We start from the raw sequence: 18730 nt of genomic DNA on the forward strand, positions 1-18730 counted from the left end.
TACTATTGCGGCATTCCCTATAGTAATTTTTATACTTGATGAAAGCTGGAGGGAAGCGGTCAGACTCCACATGAGGATTCTACATAGAACCATGATACTACGAGTCTCGCTCTGCAGCATCGATACCATGGAGTATGTTGGGTATTTGTGATGCGATGGTATAAGAAAAAGATAAAACAAGGACATCCTCCGTGACAATGTCAAATAACATCATCGCAGTGTCCATTAGTTCGTTTGCATTGCTCGGAATGCTTGCTCATTCTAGACATTTCCATGGCCTAGGACTGGACAGCCTGCAGCGGCCCCGGCAGCATCCCCTGCAGCCTTGCCCTCACCCTCAGCTTTCTCCTCTCGCGCAATCTGGCGGAACATATCCATAGGGTCAAACCAAACGTCAATCTTTTCCAGCTGCAGCGAACTGTTGACCTTGGCAATGACGATGCCTTGGATATCAATCAGACCACCATGCGCTTTGACAGTAACCTTTTCTCCTCGACTAGAAGACCGATTAGTATCCATCTTTCTTTATCCAGGAACTCAGACATACTTGTTATACCCAACATAATCATTCTTCATGTACCCCCAATGCCGCCACTTGAAGATCACAACCGGAGGCCCACTATACACCTCCAAGACCTCCCAGGCAAACGTCGGCATCATGCGCTTGAACGCCTTGTGACTTGTTGAGAAATCATTATGCTCGGGATCGTAGTACGAGTTGGATGTAAGGAGGGCGTTGTAAGTGCCCACTCGGAGCATATGGTCGCCTGCCTGGGGAGGTCCGCCGTTCAGCGAGAAGGTATATTTGCTGTGGTCGATGGTGCGCCAGTCGTCGAGTGAAGTCTTGAAGGATGCTTCGATCTCCCAGTTTTTGACGAGATTGGAGACGAGGTCAGGGAGGCTGCCTGCCTCGTGGGTCATTTGTTTCGCTGGAGCGGTATGATTAGTTCTATAGGGATCTATGACATAGGCCTTGAGGGTTGTTGCGTACTCTCTTCGTAGAATTCCCTTGTTTTTGAGTAATCTGGGGGTGCGCCATGGCGCCAGGCAGCATCTTTATCGTTCAAGACGGCGTTGGGGTCAAGGACATAATCTGGAAGAGCGTCTGCGTCACCCATTTTGATGATTTGCGTAGTATCTATCTCTGTGGTTAAAAAGAATTCTGGAGAATTGAACTCTCGCAGAGAGGCACAGGGGGGTTAATAATACCCCCGCCCCTCGTCTGACATCCCTGCCGGCCATGGGTGTAGCATGGAGACGGCATAAGCGAGGCGCAACAGAATCTACAGGGATTAGAAGGACAGATTTCTCGGTATAGGATAAACCCTGTCGACCGTTGGCTTATCCCTGTCGCTTCAAACTAGGAATGTCTGGGCGCCGGCCGAGACTGTTCCCCATGCCATAGCCTAATTGGACAATAGCTCTGGCGTCCAATGAAGTCCTCCGTGTTTCATTATCAAGAGAATCGTTTGTTGTACAAAGTAAATGAATATAGATTAATAATGACTGCTAGCATGTGTCTAGCATGGGTCTGGCCCACGTCAGACAGGGTCAGCCTCGGCTATGTTCCATCATCAATATGATCCCCCTCATCAACCACGGCGAATGTACCATTCGACAAATGTCCCGTAGTGGTCAATACCATCGTTTCTGTATGTTTAGGTACATAAAAGGTAGTTTCAGACTCAGTCAAAATGAGCTTCCCTGGTTCAGGATGGCAGCCATGGACAGGTGTACGAGACTTTAACGGTTTGGACTTCGCCGACACCAGTAAAGAAAGCTAGCCCGCAAGCAGAGTTATCTGAGGCATGATTGGCTGCTATTCTCGGAAATCTGAACTATCTTCTTAGGAAGTAAGATCTTGTGGGGCAGGCAATATATCGCTCAATGGTGATTTGCTAGGCAATCTGTCCCTTTTCCTCGCCGTTCAAACAAAAGTCAACAAAACTGAACTGCAATTCAGCTCCAGGACTGCGACTGCGAAGGATGGTCTATCTGTAAGGTTAGAAATGTTTAAAGCAAAGGGTAAAAGGCCTCCAGTAGAAGAACAAGGATTGTCAAGTATCAATTTGAGCACGGCTATGTGCTCAGCCGACTTTTGCGAGTCGTTTTGTGGGCCTGGCTTACAGGCTAGCAGGGGTTCCTTAGGCCATGAAACAGCGACAAACAGCATTAGTGGTTTCCGTTGGCAGCACGTCCGCTTTTAATCCATCATTAAGGTGCGGGAAGTGTACTGTCTTGGCAGACAATTGTACTCCGGCAGACAATTGTACTCCGGCAGACAATTGTACTCCGGCAGACAGGAAAAGCTAGACATAATTGAGGAACATTCGTCACAACCCAACAGAGCCACGAAACATACACAGCTACAACAAAGGAGTGAGAAATATGATCCTATGGAAATCCTCTACAGTCTCGCCTGTTTTCTCTTTGGTCGGAGAGGTAACCTCAACTGAAGACACGCGACACCCAATAGCCATTCTCTCCGACAAAATATATATACGCGGCCTGGATACACATCAATGCTGGTACTAGAATAAAGGTAGGGCAAGACGCCGACGGTCGGGCGATTCAGTTAAAAGTTGAGTCTAAAATCATTGTGTATTGCCTTGAAGTCATTTACATTTTCTAAACATGTAGGGATATAATCGTCTGCATCCTCGTAGTAGCGATTGAGAGGATACAGAATGCGGAGCGATCTTTGCGGATCCTGATCAGCGCTGATCTGCGAACCGATGACTTGGAATCGAGATCTTTGGATTTTGAGGCCATACGACTGGACAGAAAATAAATATCAAACAATTCTGTAGAGACTACGCGCCGAATATGAGAAAACCACAGAGCATATTGAAAAGCGGCCAAGGAAAGTTGATATCGATATCCCGTCCACTCCCTCATTAACATTTTAGAATTTCCGCAAGGGATATTTTCCTAATTGAAGTCGCGGTTTTCCCGCTTCACAGATTAATCGAAAGGAAAACTAGTGCAGGATATGTCCACTTGACGGTTCTCAAAATCGCCGAGTCTACTCCGTAGTCTCTGGTGACGGCGAATTACTAGAAGTGGCATAGCGTTCCTATTCAGGGAAAGCGCGCAACTGAGGCTTGGCATCTCGGTGCGTGGTCTATAAAGCTTCCTCCCTGCCCACCCGAGATCATGGCCAACTTTTGTTGCTATTTTCCCACCCCTTCGCGGTCTTCTGACCCAAGCGCTTGAGGCACTTTTGCCATTGGACTGAACCTCCCGTGTTCTGCACTTCGCCACCTGCTTTTTGTGAGAATGAAATTTCTGCTTGCCTGGGAGCTTAACTGACCATTGATTCTTCTTTTTATAGAAAATGCGGCACGAATTGCATAGAGCTGGTGCTATCAGACTTTTCCAAGTGAATCAATATAATTTCTCCCTCCTATACCTGATACATAAAGGACGTCAGTGAAGAAGGATTTCAAGTTGTAATCCACCATAAGATGGCAAGCTAGGCTAGAGGATCATTGTACTTAATCCAGACAATGCCACTAAGAACAGAGAAGAAGACTGCAGTTTAAGTAGCAGGGCTGGCCCATCTGCAAATACAATGTAATATGCTTCAATGAACTGACATAAAGGATTTCATGTAGGTATACCATGGGCTGAAATCTCTTTCCACCCCATGAGAGGATCATACAATGTAATTTGTTCTATATTGTTGCGGTATCTGTTTTATGTTCTTGTTGATGTGCAGTTTAACTAATAAGGTATCCTCTGTCACAAGGGCAATTCATTCCCTGGTTTAAAAGCCAGAAACCGAACTTCCTCTCTAACAGAAGTTGACTGAAAAGATAAATGCATGTTAAAAATTAGTCATGACTGCCCACCAACATGAGACCCAATACTTATAGTCCTCGTGAGGTGAATGCCACCATCAGTAAGTAGAAGCCTGTGATTATGTTACAAGCTTAAAGCTTAGAACTTCCTAGAAATATTAATGCATTGGTAAGAATGCTAGAATAACTTCCTCCTTCTGATAAAGCTCTCCTAGTGAGCCCAAGCTCAAGAGCATTTATTATAGATGTGCTGATTACTGGTGATGAGCTCCTCTTAAACCCCCTTAACTACTAAATTCACTAGTTAAATGATGTTGTTTATTAATGCCCCGCCATATCACATGACCATAGGTGACAATTCTAACCCCTCCTTTTTATGCCCTTTAAGCCTACGTCAATAAAAATATACTCAAGGCATGCATTGTGAGAATAAACCTGGGTAAACACTTTATACCGATACATTTTCTTGCAGATACTGAAAAGTCTCGAATTTTACTCTCTGCTGGATGAAATATTCAAAAGGAAGGACTTATTCCCGTCGGTTCTCCCACTGTTCTTATGTGGTCAGCCGATGACCGTGTCTACATTTCCTTCTTACTCAACAGTGGCGCACGTTACCTCTGATTGAAGCGAATCTGTTCGTCAGGTGGCGATTTATAACTGGCCATGGAAGCTGAGAAATATGTGCAAATAATGGACAAGGTTGTGCAGGATAAAGCCAAGCTTGCAAAGGAGGCCGTGAATCATGTCTGTTATTGATATAGCCATTCTTAAACATGTAGCTGACCGCGACGATGCGTACCTATGCGGGATCATTGCAGACCTTGATGGTTCATCCTCTATATGACCAGTAGGATCTGCGCTAATTGGTCTACGTCTGCTAAGGGTACTGGAAGGTGTCGAAGCGCGCAATATCAGGAACACCAATATAGCTGATGGGGCGCTATTAGAAACCAAGTCTCTTCCGGATGCTTAAAAGGAGGCCATGAGCGAAAGAATCCTCAACGTCATAGTGAAATATAAGCATCTTCCAGATAGTAACAAGGACAAGGTATTGAGGGCGGTTTATGAAGTGGTGGTCAAGATGGGAGGTCGGGTTGGCCCTGAGAGCCAGCAGCTGTTGCTGCGTGTAAGTGAGATGATGGCCTGAGCTGAGTGACAGAAATCGAATTTTACACATACCTTAGAGGTGGTTTCTAGTGTGACAAAAGGTGCTTGAGTCAATGCTTACTATATGTTTGATCATGATTTAGCCCTGTCCTTTAACCATAGTCCAGAAATGAGTCTCCTTTGGCTCAGCATATCTTCTATTTCCAGCTGGGATTGTGGATCACTTTAGATTAAACTCAGTGTCATTTAAATATTTCTACTTTTAGACCTCACATAGATGAAGCTAACATCTGAACAAATTCAATCAAGGTGCAATATAGCTTGCTGTAGGTACATGAACACATCCTGTCATGGGAGACATGATCTCACCATTCCAAGATGTTGTGATGGTGAATGACCACTGAGCAACACTAGCAGTTGTAGAAGAAAATTTCCCTTCCTCTTCTCTTCTCTCCTTTCTTCTTCCCTTTATCTTCCCATTGCCAAATCTCAATAAGTAAGTACCGCTGAACAAGCCTACCAATACAGAATGAGTATAGTGATCAGGTCTAGTTGAAATACATTAATCAATGCACTAAAAGGAGCTTCTGGCTCTGATGAAAAGCATCCTAGAAAGGGAAATAGTGATTACTATCTCCCAAGGGACAAGCTGGTTATCAGTAAGGAATGCGTGAGTTCTACTCAAGCAACTCCATTATACTAGTATACTGACTCTCACGCCTGATAGCAGGTAGATGCTTGTGGGCTCTGCAAGAGGACAGGTCATAAGATGGCCAACTGCCCTTATAGAGTGGCCCTTGTCAATCTAGTATGAGTAGCATGTCAACTGTGTAGGATATGTTAGATGAAACTGACTATTCTATGATACATCCAGAACGTCCCTGCCTCTGAAGCCCCGGCACAGGAAGCCCCTCCTCCCTCTGAGCGGCGTAACGCTTATCAGACCCAATTTCCCCCTTGCCCGCGTGACCGTCGACATGCTAACCGGCCTATCGCCCCCGCATCTCCGCGCTGCCCTCGCCAAGAGTGTCCGACGGCTAGAGACCGTCGCAGAGCGATTCGGCAGGCTGGCTGAGAGGAACCAGAGCCCGAGGAGCCGCGGGAGGACATAGAGGAGGAGCCCCAGGAGCGTCTGCAGCGAGAGTGAGAGCAGACAGGAGGACTGAGCCAGGCTATGAGGCAGGACCTTTGTCTTGACTCTCCTGCATACCTGATGGATATGGATGAAGATTGGGGTTCTAAGTAAGATACGCTGGATGCCGACAGCACTGAAACATGTGCCCATAGGATTAGCCTCTGCCTACTGAAACGATGTGCCTGTAGCCTATGCTCCCGCCCATCGGCACTGCAATAATATACCCTTAGTGTCAGCCCCATCATCAGCACTGGAACAATGTGCACTCCGCCAAAATTATGCTAGATAAGTAGGTGGCTGGTGGTCATCTTTGATAACGTCCAGGCCTCCAGTGACAAGCTCATACTTCACTACAGTGCTGGAGTCTAGTAAACAGTTTCCAACCTTTGCTAGCAAAGCCAAGATAAGCTTGCTTTTGTATATAATTTGCGGTACATGAGACTGAGAGGTCCTTTCTGTTAATCATTTTTCCTTCAGTGGTTCGTGGCATTACAGAAAAATTGAGTCCAATGACCCAACGCATATATTTGTGTACATTGAATGCCCTTCTTGTAGAGCACACTTGTATTTTGCTCAACCATTCCATTGTACATGGGCACTTACATTGCCGGATGATACCTCACTTAATAATTTCCTTCAGACTGGATAATAATTATGCTTGGTATTTTCAAGGTATCCAGGACCGACAAATCAGTTCTAGCAGTACATCATAGCCTTTTAGGCGCCGGAACAGATTTACGTTGGTCATATGTCACTGATATTCGTATATTGATGTTGAGTCTTGCCACGACCCCAATTGCAAGGGACTGCACGAGGTGTTCGTTTACCATTTTACCTCTTGACTAAAAAGGCATCTACACAACCGTTTGTAGCGCAGCAGAAATAGTAGCAATGCGATGTTCACAGTATTATAACCAGAACTTATATGCTGCCGGAGTCTTCAGCCAAACGTGGATATCTAGTCTTCATTTTCTGTGGCATCAGAATAGCAATATCAAGCCTTGTAGCACCTCCTACGAAGTATGATTGTCTAAAGGATATGATTTTTATGCCAATTCATTTGCTCTTCTGAACGAACGAGCAACTGAGTTACCGCACTCTTATAAGACCTTGGCCAGAGCCTCGCAAGCTCCATGTTTGTACTATGTGCTTGCCATATGTTGAGTGATGACACCTCGGGCATTTTACACAGACGAAAGTGAATGGCCAGGACCTGAGCCCATCGCTTACCCCTCGCACAAACTCTAGCTGTTGAAAATTTTCTCTTCCTCTTCTCTTCTCTCTCCTTTCTCTCCTCGCCACTGACACAGAAGGATAATTGCTCAACAAGCTATAACTTATCCAATGTCTTCAGAGGTCCAAACTGTCCATCCCGGTCTCGCCGCATCGGTGCATGCGCCCACTGCCGGCTCTGGCTCTGGTGGGAAACGCCCAGATCGCCGGGATGGTGATCGGCGTCCCCCTGACCGTGGCCCAGGCAAGGTGACGAAGAAGAAGAAGGTATGTCCATGGAGCAGCATCTTCCGTGGGAATATACTCACCGGCTTTTGATAATAGGGGAAGAAGTGGTGCCTGGGTTGCAAAAAATGGGGACACACACTGGACAAGTGTCGTGTCTACGGCAATGTTCTCAGCAACCTTGCTCTCTCAACGGTGCGTTTAATTCTCCCAAGCATTACAAACAGTTCAAGCTGTTGGATTGAATCAGACAAGGACCATCGCTGCTGCCCGTAGCGGTGGTCGGAACAGGGTCCTCGCTACTGGAGGTAGCCGCCCTCAGGTCGGTGGTCGCCATCCCCTGGGCCCGCGTCAGGAGCGCCCTCGTATGAACGGCCTCAACTCGAGGGAACGTCGCGAGGCACAGCGGCTGGCAGCAGGGCTGTGGCGGCCACAGCAGCCACAGCAGCAGACGCAGGAGCAGCAGCAGACGTAGGAGCAGCAGCAGACGCAGGAGCAGGTTCCTTCGGAGCAGCCCTTCCAGCCCTCAGCAGCCTTGCCACTGCGGCCGGCTTCTGAGAATGTCAAGCTGACTCCCGATCCTCCTTTCAATTGGGCTGAAGATGTGGATATGGAGGCTGAAAAGAATGCTCAGTGAGAGATTCTTTACTATGACGGCACTGGATAGTGTCCTTGTTACTGCTGAGGGCACCGGATGGTGTCCTCATAAAAAAAAATCCTGCGCAAGTAGGTGCCTGGTTGTCATCTCTGATGGCCGCCGGGCCTCTAGCAATAAGCTCACACCTCACCGTGGTGCTGGAGTCTAGTAACCAGTTTATGACTATAGACTGGTGAAGCTAAGATGAGCTTACTCATGTATATAATTAAAGTCTTTAGTTTGTGCTTGATAAAACATTTCTTACTCTCATAGTATAGTTTTAGAGTCCACACCTCTCATCCATAAAGCTTGTTTGCACCATTTCTCAATTATAAAGTACACCTGTATTTTATTTAATCAATCAATGCCTATTTCGCGTCTTGCTTTAGCAATCTAAGCACCCTGTGGTATCTTCAATCTGCTCATACAACTTCTAATCATTCTTTTCATATTGGTCCGACTACTGGTTTAATAAAGACACACCCCTTATTTTAAGTAGTGTTATCACCCCTTAATCATCTACAGATTTATGAACAGGCATGCCTCTAAAACATTATAAGTTCCTTAAGCTCACTCCAGTAATATAAATAATAATTTTAAGATGCCTGCATGAACCACAGCATATACTTCCTTCCTTAAGGTACCTTAGTCTATCTGGTTTCTTTCAGACCCAGGCGCAAGATCTCCGCCTAAGTACGGAGTAATTATTGGCCAAGAGACAGTTAAAGAATAGCGGGTTACAGTTCAGCAAGAAAAAGAAATGTCTGCCTCAGCTGATCATACTCCATAACTTTTCCATTAGATCTCTGCCCGGAAGGCAATGAGATTCCCACAGACTCACAAGGCATGAAGGCCACGATAAACTGGGTAATTAAGGAATCGATTGTGATAATATGTGTTTGTTTCCTCTAATGTACTGACTAAATTTTCGGTTCGTTCTAGACTCCCTCCCTACCTCGTACTCGGAGTTCGTACCTTAATTTTGAGTTCTGGTACCGTTGGTACTAGTATCTTATTTTCCGGGCCGTCTAACTACTTCTGGTGCGGAGGGGGACCATGTAGTGTTTAAAAGGTGGTCATGTGACTGGACTGAGAGGGAGCCCGGTTTTACGTCATGTCACCATGGAAATGTTTCTACTCTTCTGGGCATCCTAACAGCTGATCAATATCCATCACAACAGAATCAACTTTGAACAAAGCTTACTCAAATTGAACAGCTTACTTCTCATTACGTTGTACCATCAGCTATGTCCAGCTCAAGTGGTCCAGTTCCTCCTTCCAAGGTTGCTGACTTCGTCGAGGCGCCAGATGCTTCTTTCGACGAGCCTGAGCGCGTCGAGCTGATCAACAAGATTGCCAACGCACTAAACGCTTTGAATGAGCCGAAAATAAAAGACTGGACAACTTGTTACGCGTGCTTGTGGCTTGCTGATATAGAGAAACTACGAGCTTTAGTTAATCAAGCTCTCCCGGATAATGGGGAGCATGATGTTCTGAGGATCTATGACAAGTTCTTCCGTGTTGAGGACGAGGGCTGCATAGGTCAAAATTGTTAGCCATCATCCAGCCTCTATCATTATGTACGGCTAACAACATGTTCTATTCAGGGCAACAAAAGAAAGGTAGTGCTCAATCAAGGGCTCTATCTGCTCCGCCAACACCAGCCAAGAATACACCACCACCCTTGTTCTCATCCTCCCCCGCCCTTGGGCGGAGCCCGGGCGATTTGGTATCTGAGCTTCCCACCTCAACTCCACAGCGCCAACGCCTGTCGCTAGGAACATCAGGAAGTCCTAGTGCGTCACACAAAAGAGCAGGGGACCCTCAGAGCACGCCTAAAGGGGCGAAGAAGCTTAAACTAGATACAGCCGTCTGGGAAAGTGTAAGCTATGCCTGGCCGCCAGAATCTGTTGCAACTGCCTTAGCACTAACCACATGGTATCCTAGACTAAGGATCCCCGCTCTCAGGAGGCCGCGGACGAAGTAAGCTATGCCTTCCCACCAGAATCTATTGCAACTGCCTCAGCACTAACCACATGGTATCCTAGTGTAAGAAGCGTGACAAGGCCTGCATTCTTACAAAATTCCACGTGGACTTCTGCCAGTCATGCCATTTGTTCCCATATTGCATGAACAATGAGAATACCCAAGGTGTGAAATGGTTTTTCAGGGCGCTAAGAGATTTCTGGAGTAAGGAAAGGGTGGATGGGTGGAGAAATGCAGTCTATGGAGATGCTACCAAGACTGAAAAGATCCAAAATCTCATAACCCTCAACTATAACGCACATCAGCTCCATACAAAGGCGCTTTTTGCCCTTCAGCCTGTTAACAGGGATGAGGTTCATGGTAAGTGGCTTAAACTTCGGTTCTGGTGGCTGAAAAAACATGACCATTCAGATGGGGTTGAGTTTAGTGTTCGCCCACAACTTCCTGAAGATTTTTGCCCAACAGAATATGCAGTTGCTCTGCATAATATCTATAATAATCTTCCACTTGTCTCTGGTGATTACATCACGCTTGAGACGCATAATCCGGAGACTCATCCCCTCCCTGATACTCGGCTCCTTGACATGCAGTGGATGCTGAATCGTGTGATTGCCTTAAGGGGTGCTGCAGAACCGGAGGAACTGAAGGATGAGTCGGATGAGGACTCAGATGAGGGACTTGGCCTCACCGCCAGGCCCGAGGTGCCTCTGGACTCGAGTTTTTATGGCGAATCATCTCCTCCGTCCTCTATCACTAATATCGCGAGTGACCAGCCCAAGGCTAACCCCGTCATCGCGACGACTGATACAGTCGAACAAGGTCTCATTAAGGAATAGTTTACTATATTCCAACAAGGACTTGTCCTATACATGGCCTCCTACTGGATTGTAGGCCCCTGTATAAGCGCCCTACTGGACAGTAGGCCCGTCTATATAGCACCCTACTGGATTGTAGGCCCTTTATAAGCAGCCTACTGGATAGAAGTAGTTAACACCCTTATTTAATGGGTCCGCAAATCCGGAATCAAATCTGGTGCCGGGGGTTCTCAGCCTCCGGCCTTCAGCGACAAGCTCACACCTCACCGTGGTGCTGAAGTCTAGTAACCTGTCCATTGACGGACAGGCGAAGCTAAGATGAGCTTATTCTTCTTGTAGTCAACCGTAACTTTGTTAGACCATTATCAGACACCGATTTTTACTTTGTTAACTCTCTTTAACAAACATAAAGTAACTCTTGAAGTTTCAAGATTGATATCTACTTATTTACAATGGTACCTACAACCGCTTACACTCACAGCACGGCAGGCCGCGGATCAACTAGACTACGACAACTTGCCGCAGCCAGTCGCGCCTGCTTCAGAAGTTTACATAGGCCTAATCAAGAACTCCGCCCTTGACACTGCCATTCATTCCGAAATCTTTATCTAAGTGAAATAGCGGTCTTTGGACAGTACTACAGACCCTCGGTAGATTGAGGGAGAAGGGGAATACATCCAGCGGACATCAAATCTGAGAACTTTAATTCAGAACCTGTCGATATACTGGAGTTCTCAGATATACTCAGGCATCGTCCTAAAGCTTCAGTGGATAATCCATTCCCATGCCAAATAAGCAGGGCACACTCTCTATGGTTGATGCGGTATTCGGATAACTGCAAAGTTTACCTGGAGCTAGTTCTGATCAGGGACTTCCAATGCAAGAAGGATCACGACTAGAGCCTAAATAGACCGGATCGAGAGTGCTCATTTGAACCAATCCAGAACTGCGCTGGTTCGGAAATTGTACTCAGAATTTACCAGAAAATGCCAGTTGATGATCTTAATGTCTACCACCAGAGAGAACGACATTACCCGAGTTCATGGTGAATTCGTTGTTGTTGGACTGTCGACTCTTTACAACTGGGAGGGAGCTGTTCATGCAGGCGTTGTCAGCCAGTCCGCCGTCCCCGACAACTTACTCCGTAGACCTTGCATTCGGATCAAACCACGGCCGAAAGTCGATGCCTCAGGTGGACGAAGAGACGAAAGGTTTTCAGATTCCTCTATTTTAGGGCAGATAACAACAAAGGATACGCTTAGCCGACAGCAATAATAAAAGAATATGCGGCTTTGACAGATCCTGATGACTACTTGACTTGATTCCCAGACTGCGGCAACACCGATGATTGGGTGGAAAACCTCAGCTCCGTGATTCTCGGGATAACTGCTTCTTCTAGACTAGTGCTCGGCTAAGCTCACCTTGGTCACTTCAACAGTTCAGAAGGCGCTCATTGTGATTGACGGAAAATATCTATCAGTCCATCATCGACATACCAATTAAGCTGTCTGTTGGTTCGTCCAGAATGTTTTCATCACTCAAATCTCGTGCCACGTGGTTCGGCAGCTTCCGGTTTTGACTGCGTCTGAAGGCTTGATGTAGAACCTCGACGTTTCTGGCTCTCCGATTGAGCTGGAAGTACACCGAGCCACTGGAAAAATGCCGGGCTGGGACTATTTCCATGAGCCGGGCCTTGGTCTAGATCCTGCCCGTCTATGGAATACTTGATGGCGATATCGTGAACTAAGTTCGATCCAGTGACGACTTTTCGACAACTCCCATACTGCATGTCTGATGCGTCGCTTATGTTTTCCCCCAACTATGGCGGACGGAGCAGGCGTCGATAGTTCCAAGGGTCGGCGAATTTCTGGCCGTCGGCCCCGGAGGGCTTGCCCTACTCCGTACCTATCAATAGGTCGATAACAGAGCTGGCAGCGATGAGAGGCGTAAACTCTGTTGCGCTGGAATATATAGGAGTAACACATCCTTCTCAGGTCACCACAGCCGTCTCAGGGACAGAATATTCTTACCAAGACAAGAGCCTGAAAATTCGGTCTGTTCAGTAGCGCCAAAATGCGTTTTTGGCACGCCTGGGGCCTGACTGGCTTAGCCAGCCTAGCAGTTGCCCAAAGTGTGACCGTTGGCTCGACTGTAGCATCGACTTCTGCTGCAGTCACTGCCGCCGCTTCTTCGACTGCATCGACTACAACCCTCTCATCTCCGAGTAGGTGGACTTTTTGACTTTTAACGGACATCGGACTGACTGGCTTTTCCATCTAGCCTCATCTTCAATGGTTGTCGTTGCTACCGACAGCTCCGGGCAATTTACTGCAATCGGCGATGCCATCGCGTATGCTCAAAAACAAGGGATTCCCACTGTCACCGTGAAAGCTGGAACTTATACTCAAGCGGTCACTGTCTCTGCCACACCCTCTGTCACCATCCTTGGCGAGACTACCAATGAAGATGACTATGCACAAAATCACGTCACGATATCTGCCGTCAGTCCACTCGTCATCTCCGTCAATCTCCTCGGTATCACATTCAACAACATCAACTTTGTCAACACCGCGACGGGTAGCTATGGGGCGGCCACCATCCGAGGATCAAAGAATGCATTCTACCAATGCCAGTTCGTGTCTGCAGGAAGCCTAGGTATTACAGCCAATCTGGGACTGGGTATTATCGCCAACAGCTATATCGAGGCCCTGGACAAGGTAATCTACAGCTATCCCAGCCTGTACATCTACAACACCACGATCGTACCTGTTGGGTCCAGCGCTCTCCTCGTTTACAGCAAGGGCTACACATCCGGAACCACCCTGTACAACTCGACCGTCGTCTTTGATTCTTGTTCTGTCCAGCAGAAATCTGGCACGAGCAACAAGAACGTCTACTTGGCAGCGGCAAACAATGGCGGTGGATCTGTCGTCGTTTTCCGGAACACGTACCTCGCGGGTCTGATTGCTCCGAGTGGTGTGCATGTCGACACGGCCACTCAGAACACCCTCAATTTCTATGGCGAATACGGGACTACAGGAGCGGGGTCTTACTCCAGCAATCAGGCCTCGCGTTCGCAATACATGTCTCAGATGAGTGCGTCGGACCTGACCGGATTTTCCATAGACCAGGTATTTGCCGGTGTATATCCGCAATTTGCGTCTTCGTTTACCAACTGGATACACTCGGATGTCCTGGAAGACATTGTAAACTCGGACGTGATTCAGAGTTCATCGTCAGCCGTGCCCACATCGTCCGCCGTTGCCACGTCGACTGTAGTGGCTACATCGACTGCGGCATTGACATCTTCCACCACTTCTTCTGCGACGTCTACCGCACCCACGCCGTCCTCCACACTGGTTGTCTCCCAGAATCCCACTGCTAGTCAGTACGCCAATGTCAGCCAGGCGATCGCAGCTCTGCCTAATGATGGCCAGGCATACACAATCTACATCAAGGCCGGAACCTATACCGAGCAGATCTCCATCACACGCGCAGGCAAGGTTACTCTTCGTGGTGAAACCTCCTTTGAGAATGATTACACTCAAAACCTGGTTACTATCCAGTTTTCTTACGGTGTCCTGACCAGCGCTGGTCAAAATGAAAACACCCCGGTTATCTATTCAAAGAAGACGGACGGCTCCGGTCTCGCGCTGTACAACATCAACTTTGTTAACACATACCCGCAGACCAAGAACACCGCTGCCCTGGCTGCAGACTTTTACGGTTCGAACATGGCAGCATACGGTTGTTCCTTCGTCGGTTACCAAGATACCCTGCTGGCGAACAAAGGCACGCAAGTTTTCTCGAACTGCTACATCGAGGGATCGGTCGATTTCATCTGGGGTTTCTCGACTGCCTATTTCCACCAGTGCTACATCGCATCGAATACCGCAGGCGCGTACATCGCCGCCCAAAGTCGATCCTCTTCCACTGCCGCTGGAGGATACGTCTTTGACAGTTGCTATGTGACCTATACCAACACCTACGGTACCACTTTTGGTCAAACGTACCTCGGCAGACCTTACTCCCAGTACAGTATTGCCGTTTACATGAACTCCTACCTGGACAAGCACATCAACAGCGCTGGATGGAGCATCTGGTCTACTAGCGCACCCCAAACTGACCACGTCACCTTTGGAGAGTACAACAACTCGGGTCCTGGAGCATGGTCGTCCGGCCGTGCCTCATTTGCAACCAATCTCACTGCAGATGCTGCCAGCGCGTACACACTCTCGTCCTGGATTGGGGATACAACCTGGTTGGACATGACAGCGTATAACTATGTTCCTTCCTATAGCCTTACTGGACCATCTACCAGCCCAAACACGACCTCTACAACTCCTACCTCTACTGCTACCCCCTCCTCCACCGCAACTGCAACGTGGGGCCATCCAACCAGCGGAACCACTCCCCCAGCAGGCGCGGTCAGTGTCTCTCAAGGAGGCTCAGTGAACGGGTCGTATAGCAATTTGACGGCTGCATTGGCTGCTCTACCCAACGATGCTTCGACACAGGTTATCTTCATGTATCCTGGCACCTACACTGAGCAGGTCCCGTCGATCAACAGGAATGGGCCCGTTCAGATCATCGGTTACCAGTCTGGGAACCCTGGTGAAACCTACAGCACCAACCAAGTTACTATCACTTTTGCACGCGGCTTGTCTGTGTCTCCTCTTCCAACAGGTCACTCCGACGCCGAGACGTCAACCCTGTCGACCGCCAGCAACAAGATTGCGCTGTACAACATCAACATCATCAACAGCGATAACTTAGATGGATCGCAGTCGTCCTATGTAACACTAGCCGCATCGATATATGGCTCGCAAATCGGCTTCTATGGCTGTACCTTCATCGGTTGGCAAGATACCCTCTTGACGGGCAGTACAGCCGGCTATCAGTACTACGAATCATGCTATATCGAGGGCGCAATTGATTTCATCTGGGGATACTCCAAGGCCTATTTCAAGGGATGCACCATCGGCGCCAAACGGGCCAAATCAGCCATTACAGCGCAGAGTCGAGCATCCTCTTCTGCCATCGGTGGCTACATCTTCGACGAGTGCACATTTGAGGCCGCTCCGGATGCAACGGTCGATCTCACCCAGAGCGTGTACCTTGGTCGTCCGTACTCGGCGTATGCTCTGGTTGTCGTCAAGAATTCGTACCTGAGTGATATCATCCAGCCCTCTGGATGGAAGATCTGGAGTACCACCGACCCCCGTACGGACCACATCACATTCGCCGAGTTCAACAATTCAGGGCCGGGTAACTGGGAGAATAATGCGGCTGCTCGACAGGCTTTTGGCAACTGTACTCTGCTTACCTCGGACACTTACACGCTTGAAGCAGTGATGGGTTCGACTGACTGGATTGATCTGACATATTGGGACGCTGTTACCATCCCGACGGGGACCCCGACCACTACAGCTACAGCGATCGCTACCCCTGTTGTTTGTCCGACTCCGTATGATGGAACTGTTCCTCCTGTTGGAGCGTACATTGTGTCGAAGACGGCGATTGAAAATGTGACTACGTACGACACTATCCAGAGTGCGCTCAATGCCCTGCCCACTTCAAGTAAAGTGGCCCCTACAGTATTCATCTACCCAGGTATCTACGAAGAGCAGCTTGTGCTCAATCGTTCTGGAACCACGATTTTCATTGGCTACTCGACCTCGACCTTCGACTACAACAGCAACCAGGTCACTATCCAGTACAACGCCGGGGTCGATACCCAGGCTGACCAGTCCAACTCGGATAGTGCCACTGTTTATGCCACCGGCAACTACTTCCAGGCCATCAACATCAACTTTGTCAACAACTTTGGCACCGCTAAGAACTATGCATCGCTCGGCTTCGCAGTCAAGTCAAGCAAGTACGCCTCTCTGTACGGCTGCCAGGTGAAGGGGAACCAGGATGCACTCCTAATCAATGGATATCTGTTCGCCAGCAACAGCTACATCGAGGGAAACATCGATATGATCTGGGGATCGGGGCTGGGTACTTCCTCAAGTCGACGATTGCACCTAATGAGGATGGCATCAATCTGACTGCCAATAAGCGGTCTACGAATACTACCGCCGCTGGGTTCGTCTTCGACCAGTGTACCATCGTTCCCTCTACGGGTGCTGGGACGATGTCCGATATCTCGCTCGGCAGGCCATGGAACTCATTTGCTCGGGTGGCCTATGTGGATTCATACCTTGACTCGTGTGTGACGGCGGCTGGATGGGAGCAGTGCTCGTCAAGTACTCCAAACACCGACGGGGTGCTATTCGGAGAGTACGGCAACTATGGGCCTGGGGCGTCGACTGCTCAGCGCGCCTCGTTTGCAAGCCAGTTGAGCGATAGCGGCGTTTCTCAGTTCCAGCTGTCGAGTTTCTTTGCTGTTACATCTTGGATTGATTTCGCTCATGTCAGTGGAACTCCGTTCGTGCCTGGAATTGCAATCAGCACAAGTGCGCCTGTGAGTTCAGCGACGCCGACTTCGAGTGTCGTTGTTACACCTTCGACCGTGACGACTACCGTGACCGTGACGGATGAGGAGACTCTGTACACGACTTTGACTTCTACCGACAAGACATCCACGGCCAAGTATACCGTCACGGAAGATGTGGGTACAACGCTGACTGCGGCTGAGTCTTTCAAGACAACGACGCAGAAGACTACCATCACGGACACGGTTATTGTCACTGAGCCAACGGTGATGAGCACGAAGAAGGTCGTCATCACTAGTGATGTCGGTCTCACCGTCACGCCGGCTCCAAGCACGAGTACGAGCACGTTAAAGCAAACTACCACTGTGATTGCAACAACTACCCAGGCATCATCTACTGTCACCGTGAAGAGCACATTGACCTCTTCCATGACCACCACAGTGACGGCCAAAGCAGTAACGACAACTTCGACTGCAGAGAGCACAACGACCGTTATCACCACATCCACGCCAGGAACAGTCAAGGTAACTTCGACTGTCACTATCACTACGGGTACTGGCGGCACCACCACTATCACGGCTAAGGCTACCACAAGCACCGTCAGCGTCACCTCCACAGTCTCCAAGGCTAAGACCGTCACAACTACGATTGCCTGCGTTCCAGCTGCAAAGATGAAGCGCAGTGTGGTACCTCGCGCTGTTGCGACTACTGTCACCGACTACACCACGCTCACAACAATCGTCAAGACATCCACCGTCAAGCTTCCTGCATCAACTGATATTGTCACTGTGGTCACCACCAAGACAACCGGAAAGACGACGACAATCCCAGCGTCAACTAGCACCATTACCGTGGTGTCGACGGTGACGAAAGGCACCACCAGCACCATCCCAGCGGTAACCAGCTATGTCACGCAAACCAGTATCTCCACCATCGGAAAGACTACCACCCTTAAGGCCTCTACCACGACCGTGACCGTCACCTCGCTCGCAACGAAGACATCAACTACCACAGTGGTTGGTGCAACTCAGACAGTAACCAGTCTCAAGACAACAACAATCGGATCGACCGTGTCACTTCCGCGAAGCACTCTCACCGCGACCAAATCGGCCGTCTCGACGATCCATTCGACGGTCACGCTCGCAACTCCTACCAGCACGGTTGTGAAGACGACAACATATAGTCTTAAGCCTTCGGCGACCGTTACTTCTCGGGCCACGAGCACCAAGACGACAACGGTAAAGAAGACAATCACGCAGACGCAGACAGTGACTAAAACATCCAAGGGGGCTGGAACCTGTCCTACCAACTAATTGACCTCATCTTACTTCCTTTATCAGTGTTTC

General features: G+C 48.6%; 5 protein-coding genes across 5 annotated transcripts; 4 read left to right on the forward strand and 1 right to left on the reverse strand.

The window, feature by feature from the left end:
• Positions 1-13: 13 nt before the first annotated feature.
• Positions 14-1193, reverse strand: P174DRAFT_412832 (uncharacterized protein). Its single transcript, XM_024824324.1, has 3 exons — positions 992-1193; positions 548-929; positions 14-496 (listed from the first exon to the last, which is right to left on the reverse strand). The coding sequence occupies exons 1-3, from the start codon at positions 1116-1118 to the stop codon at positions 262-264; spliced, it is 744 nt and encodes a 247-aa protein (XP_024678692.1). The 5' UTR covers positions 1119-1193; the 3' UTR covers positions 14-261.
• Positions 1194-4887: 3694 nt separating this feature from the next.
• P174DRAFT_424294 (uncharacterized protein) lies at positions 4888-6060 on the forward strand (the record flags this gene model as incomplete). The annotated part of the gene is made up of 4 exons (XM_024825188.1): positions 4888-4932; positions 5641-5721; positions 5807-5939; positions 5999-6060. The coding sequence occupies 4 exons, from the start codon at positions 4888-4890 to the stop codon at positions 6058-6060; spliced, it is 321 nt and encodes a 106-aa protein (XP_024678693.1).
• Positions 6061-7392: 1332 nt separating this feature from the next.
• Positions 7393-7981, forward strand: P174DRAFT_434517 (uncharacterized protein; the record flags this gene model as incomplete). Its single annotated transcript, XM_024825884.1, has 3 exons — positions 7393-7548; positions 7606-7701; positions 7757-7981. The coding sequence occupies 3 exons, from the start codon at positions 7393-7395 to the stop codon at positions 7979-7981; spliced, it is 477 nt and encodes a 158-aa protein (XP_024678694.1).
• Positions 7982-9309: 1328 nt separating this feature from the next.
• Positions 9310-10965, forward strand: P174DRAFT_395536 (uncharacterized protein; the record flags this gene model as incomplete). Its single annotated transcript, XM_024823689.1, has 4 exons — positions 9310-9694; positions 9751-10025; positions 10091-10126; positions 10192-10965. Exons 1-4 carry the CDS (start codon positions 9391-9393, stop codon positions 10963-10965), a joined length of 1389 nt encoding a protein of 462 aa, XP_024678695.1. The 5' UTR covers positions 9310-9390.
• A 2052-nt stretch (positions 10966-13017) lies between these two features.
• On the forward strand, positions 13018-18697 carry P174DRAFT_454238 (putative pectin methylesterase; the record flags this gene model as incomplete). The annotated part of the gene is made up of 3 exons (XM_024829221.1): positions 13018-13168; positions 13225-16847; positions 16898-18697. The coding sequence occupies 3 exons, from the start codon at positions 13018-13020 to the stop codon at positions 18695-18697; spliced, it is 5574 nt and encodes a 1857-aa protein (XP_024678696.1).
• Between the last annotated feature and the right edge of the window lie 33 nt (positions 18698-18730).

Source organism: Aspergillus novofumigatus (assembly GCF_002847465.1).
Source record: "Aspergillus novofumigatus IBT 16806 chromosome Unknown P174scaffold_8, whole genome shotgun sequence".
Lineage (NCBI taxonomy): Eukaryota > Fungi > Ascomycota > Eurotiomycetes > Eurotiales > Aspergillaceae > Aspergillus > Aspergillus novofumigatus.

Excerpts from the sequence above, each read along its gene's own strand:
- P174DRAFT_412832 (XM_024824324.1), bottom strand. The coding sequence starts at position 1,118 with ATGGGTGACGCAGACGCTCTTCCAGATTATGTCCTTGACCCCAACGCC. Across the intron at positions 930-991 it reads AAGGGAATTCTACGAAGAGA|CGAAACAAATGACCCACGAG; the intron begins GTACGCAACAAC and ends ATACCGCTCCAG. Across the intron at positions 497-547 it reads GATTATGTTGGGTATAACAA|TCGAGGAGAAAAGGTTACTG; the intron begins GTATGTCTGAGT and ends TCGGTCTTCTAG.